Source organism: Thermobia domestica, chromosome 5 (genome assembly GCF_964235325.1).
Source record: "Thermobia domestica chromosome 5, izTheDome1.hap1.1, whole genome shotgun sequence".
Taxonomy (NCBI): Eukaryota; Metazoa; Arthropoda; class Insecta; order Zygentoma; family Lepismatidae; genus Thermobia; species Thermobia domestica.
Window position 1 is genome coordinate 25,759,882 of NC_137458.1, and position 5,282 is coordinate 25,765,163.

The window sequence follows — 5,282 nt, forward strand, 5'->3', positions numbered from 1 at the left end:
GTAAGGCTTTTTTCTTACTAGGTTTAAATTCCACATTTTTATCTGTTCACCCTTTTCTTTTCCTCCTTCTCTCCTCGTCTCTCTCTCTCTCTCTCTCTCTTTCTCCTGTGTCTCTCTCTATCTCTATCTCTCTGCATTATTTCTGAACCTGTGTATAATAGATATCCATTGGTTTCAAATTTTCATTGTGTATGTTTCTGTTTCTCCCTACATCAACTTATGAATCTCGTTTCGTCCCAGTTTTGTTATTTCATTTTATCGAAACTAATAGAAATTAGAAATTAGAAATTAGAAAATTGTGTAGTTTGAAATTAGAATTGCGCTCATGTTGTTAGCTAATTTCAGTATGGGAGAGAAGAAAGGAAGAGGGAGAGGGATTCTCTTTTCCTAACATGATTATGGGATAAGAAGGTGTATATTGGTTGGCCTAGCTGCACGGCGTTAGCTGTCGCAATTTTTTTAATGCGGAGTGTACAATGTAAGTAGAGTTTTTCACAGGTGATTTACGGAAACTGACGCATTCAAAAGGTGATGAGCGAAAGTTCGTTTTATACATTTAATTGTGTTGATATCCAACTAACCTGGAGATGGTATACTCTTAGTAAACGTCATACAATGTGGAAAGTGCTTGGAATTGACTTATTCTTGTCCTATGAACATTATCAGCGATTTAACGCATATATCACATCACACTAGAATCGAACTTCAAACACTTATTAATTTCTATATAATTTTATTATTTTTTTTTAAAAAAAAAGAATGTTACTTTTGGGGTGGTCGCATCCTACTACTAAACTTAAGGATATTTGTTCTTTGCTGCATAGTCTTGTTATAGAAAAGTAACGAAAAACTATTTCTATCCAATTTAGAGGACCAACTCGACAATTTTCTAGCCTTGCTCGAACTTGAGAAAAAGCTAAAGTAATCATTTCGAATATTTAATTTTGAACTGTTTAACATCACAGGTGTGTGAAGAAGAGATTTTTCCCTCTCTCTCTCTCTTTGTCAAACTCTTTTTTTTTTTTTTTAAGGGCAGAAGAATGGTGTGTTTGATTTCCAGCTAAATACAAGAGAGAACGGGTTGTTGAAACCACAGCTCAGGTTTTTATAATAGAAATTATAATACGTAAATTATAGGCCAGTCTGACTACTACAGTGTCATAAGTAAATTGTTACTCGGGTTGTTTTTCCAAAGAGTGGACACTATGAAAACTATTACTATTTGGTATTATTTAATACCATCTTTTACTATTTGGTCGCTATTTTAAACTATGATTCGGAATTTTCCTCTCTCTCTCTCTCAAACTCTTTTTTTTTAAGGAAAGAGGAATGGTGTGTTTGATTCCCAGCTAAATACAAGAGAGAATGGGTTGTTGAAACCACAGCTCAGGTTTTTATAATAGAAATTATAATACGTAAATTATAGACCAGTCTGACTACTACAGTGTCATAAGTAAATTGTTACTCAGGTTGTTTTTCCTATGAAAACTATTACTATTTGGTATTATTTAATACAATCTTTTACTATTTGCTCGCTATTTTAAAGTATGATTCGGAATTTTCCGAAATGGGAAATGTATCTGAGTTCCACAATTTACCAGATTTTTTTAAATTCCGTAATTTTTCCGAAATCTGGATTTTTTAAAATAAATTCTGGATTGTTTCTATAAATTTCAGATTTTTTCGAAACCTAGCAATTTTAGATTTTACTTTTCTTAATTTGATAAATGAAAATTCTGTATTTATACTATTCATATCTTGGAGCTTAAGAAGTTCCCTTCAACACTGAGGCTATGTGAGACCTACAGCTAGCTGAACGTATTCGGGCCCTGTCGGGAATGAAGCCCGAATGATCAGCGAAAACGCGTTGCCGACTGACAGAGAAGAGTAATATTATTTCGTTCTTTCAACAGCTTTTAAACAGTTTGTTCTGAAATACAGAGAGCAACAGCAGTTCTTTCTATCTTTTATTTCTTCATTTTTATTTATTTCATATTTTCTTGTTCGGCTTCCTTTCTGATAAAGCTCTAGATGTTAGTTACTATGTTAACCTGTCTGAGAAGTGAGAAATGTATATTTGCTAGACGTTAAAACTTATCCACCATAATCCTGAATCACATTATCATTTCTTTTCTCTCTACCCAGTCTTATGTAAGACCACAGGAACATTTGGTGTCTTCATTCGGATTATAGTTCGACATAAAAGAAACATTTTTGAAAAAAAAAAGGTAATAACTGCTCTACTTTATTGATTACAAGACACTGTGAATCAATGTTTAGTGTTCATGACACAAAGGTGAAGGTTTGAGTATTGATCTTTTATATTCATATCGTCCCACGCGTTTCAGGTATTCGCTGTTGCAGCTAATGACGTAGTTGCTTCCCCCAGCAACAAGGGAACTCGTCTGCGCTGCTGTCAGAACAGCTCGGGAGATAGTTCAAGCTCATTCCTTTTTAGTGTGTTCTTGAAAGCAGTTTTCATTAAGTGCGCGGTGGCAATTTCCTTCAAAAGTAACAATGGGTGGATTCGTCAGGAACCCTATTCACAGCATAAGATCATGTGTTTGTTCATCTCTGGACTATTGTTTGTGATATTAAGTGAATTCTTGAACTCAGCCAGATGTGGTTAGCTTCCTACATTGCTCTAAAGTATAAAAGAGCTTATATTTGATAAATACTTTGAAGAAAGATTTATATAATTAGTGTACAAACCCATAAAATAGTTTGAAAGTTACCTCCATTGTGAACTTCTAAATCTTCAGTGATAATAGATTCTATTAGTTAGAAACTCATTATATGTAAATTTCGATATTGATTGTTTGAAAAAGAAACTGACTATTGTCACATATAAGTACTTTTCTTCTTTACGACCAGTTCACGTTATTATACTTCAGTGATTACGAGATACAACTCTAATGCTGGAGTACAATAAAAGTCACTATTTTCCCCATCAGTCCTGTTATTACCTACGTTTCTTTGCATTCAGAACATAACAAAGGAACATCGTTTGTATTTTCTTCCCATTAGTTAAACAACTAATCGCGTAAAGTTTTTTTTTACCTTTAATTAGTTCTAGTACATTATCTACCCATAACGCCAACATATAAATATTGTTAAACTTGCCAAAAGTACGTGGAAGAGGAATTACAAAATCACCAGTTGCATTGTTCATCTAATGTTCCTAATTTCAAACAATCGTTTGAACCACCACAGGAAAATGTTGAACAGACGGCAGAGATACTAAGTTGTAAAATGTCTTCCAAAACGTTTCTCACTAAAGAACCATTAACTGGTCATAAACGGCATTGTAGGACAAAACCTGAATATGAACCTAAAAAGAAACATATTAAAGTTTTCTCAAAATGTGAGTATTGTAGACAGAATGTGTTACAAGATCATTTACAATTACACATCCAAAATTGCGAGTTTTCTTCAATTCCTTGTGAGAATTGTGATGTGATGGTTCAAAAGTTTGCTTTGGCCTATCATTTGGAAAACTATTGCGTGAAGAGAATTGTGAAGTGTGAATACTGTGCGTGTGATGTAGTGGCTGACATACTTCAGGATCATTTTCATATATGTGATTTATTTCCCATGTACTGTGACAATAAATGTGGAAGAGAAATGGAGCGGAAGGATTTGAAGCAACACTTGTTGGAGGAATGTCCTAAAAGAATTGTTATTTGTGAATACTGTAGTGAAGAAATGGAGGCCAAGGAGTTGAAAGATCATCACGTAAAGTGTTTAAAATATCCGATTGATTGTCCAAAGAATTGTGGCGTAAGTATGGAAAGGAAAGATATAGACAAACATCTGGATGAAGCATGTGTGGAGCTGTATGCTAAGTGTAGCTTTGAAAGTGTTGGTTGTAAATACGAAGGGTTTCCTTTTAATCTACGTAGCCACTTACAAGAAGAGAGCATTCATCATCTAGAACTCATAAAAGCTTCTAGTGATCAACTTTCAGAACAACTTCGGAGGAAAGAAAGTGCTATAGAAGAGTTAGAGATAAAATTCAGAAGAATGGAAGATGAATTAAAAGAAAAAGTTCGTCAACTTTCAGAACAACTTCATGCAAAAGACGTTGCAATAGTAAAGTTGGAAGAAAGGTTAAAGGAAATAAACGAAACAATGATTCTCAAAGATGGAAAATTTTTGTGGAGAATTTCAAATATCTCCGAGAAGCTTACGCAATGTAAATTTGAACTTCTTTACAGTGATAAGTTTTATAACTCTCCGTATGGGTATAAGTTAAAACTTGAATTAATTGCAAATAATTTTCGGTTCGTGGATGGTGGAAAATATGAGAAAATTTTATCTGCTTTTGTTTCAATATGTTCTGGGGAGTATGATTCTCTTTTGGAATGGCCTTTCAAGAAAAGAGTAACAATCAAACTGATTAACTTGAAAGATAGAGGGAAAGATGCTGTGAAGCATGTAATATATCGGGAAAATTTTTTACCGAGCTTTCGAAAACCATTCAATGGTGAAGACAACTTCGGTTGTGGTGGTTATTTAATTTCACATGAATTGCTGAAGAATGGAGGCTATATATCTGATAATGATGAGGTATTTTTGGAAGTAATCGTTAGTTAGAAAACTCTTTTAAATATACTCCCTATCATGAGATCATGATTTTACATTTAGAGCGTGCAAACGATGTAAAATTTATATATTGTTTTTTCAAGTAAGTAGTTGAATGTTATCTCGGGACAGAAAAATTAAATCTAAGAGATTATTTATTAATTAGATCATTCGTGATTTAACATTTTATGATTGCTGACAAAAAGTAAAGTAAAAAAAAACTGACTAAAATTAAAAATTAAAGCCATTAGATTGATTAAATTAAAAATTCATATTAGAAAAAAATAACTTAAAATTATTAAGTTCAAAATTAAAATTAACAATGGCAATGCATTACTATTATTATATCTTTCATTATTATGATTTGCGTTGATTTCTAAATGTTAATGGACAAAATCAAAGGTATTGGGAATTATTACGGAAACTTACTGTTTTCATACAAAATTGATGCTAAACGTAATGTTATGTTATAGAACTGAAAAACAAATTACCAATTAAACAAATTACCAAAATTATTTATTTTTAATAATCTTTTCTTGTACCTGTTTGTTAGTTATATAGCTCTGAAAAAGACATTATACAGTATATGATCGGCTCGGGGGAAGAAAATAGTAAATGCTATTTTCAGTGAAATTGAGTTATTGAGTGCAATTGATAGGGATCGGACCAGAGAACAACATGTAGGTAGTTTAATTTCG

The 5,282-nt window shown here is 32.6% G+C and overlaps 1 protein-coding gene across 1 annotated transcript; it reads left to right on the forward strand.

Annotated features, from left to right (window-relative positions):
- Positions 1-2,444: 2,444 nt before the first annotated feature.
- Positions 2,445-5,082, forward strand: LOC145684609 (TNF receptor-associated factor 4-like). The gene has a single exon (XM_081756997.1). The coding sequence runs from the start codon at positions 3,253-3,255 to the stop codon at positions 4,594-4,596; it is 1,344 nt and encodes a 447-aa protein (XP_081613123.1). The 5' UTR covers positions 2,445-3,252; the 3' UTR covers positions 4,597-5,082.
- The last annotated feature ends 200 nt before the right edge of the window (positions 5,083-5,282 follow it).

Coding starts and splice junctions, on each gene's coding strand:
- LOC145684609 (XM_081756997.1), top strand. CDS start 3,253: ATGTCTTCCAAAACGTTTCTCACTAAAGAACCATTAACTGGTCATAAA.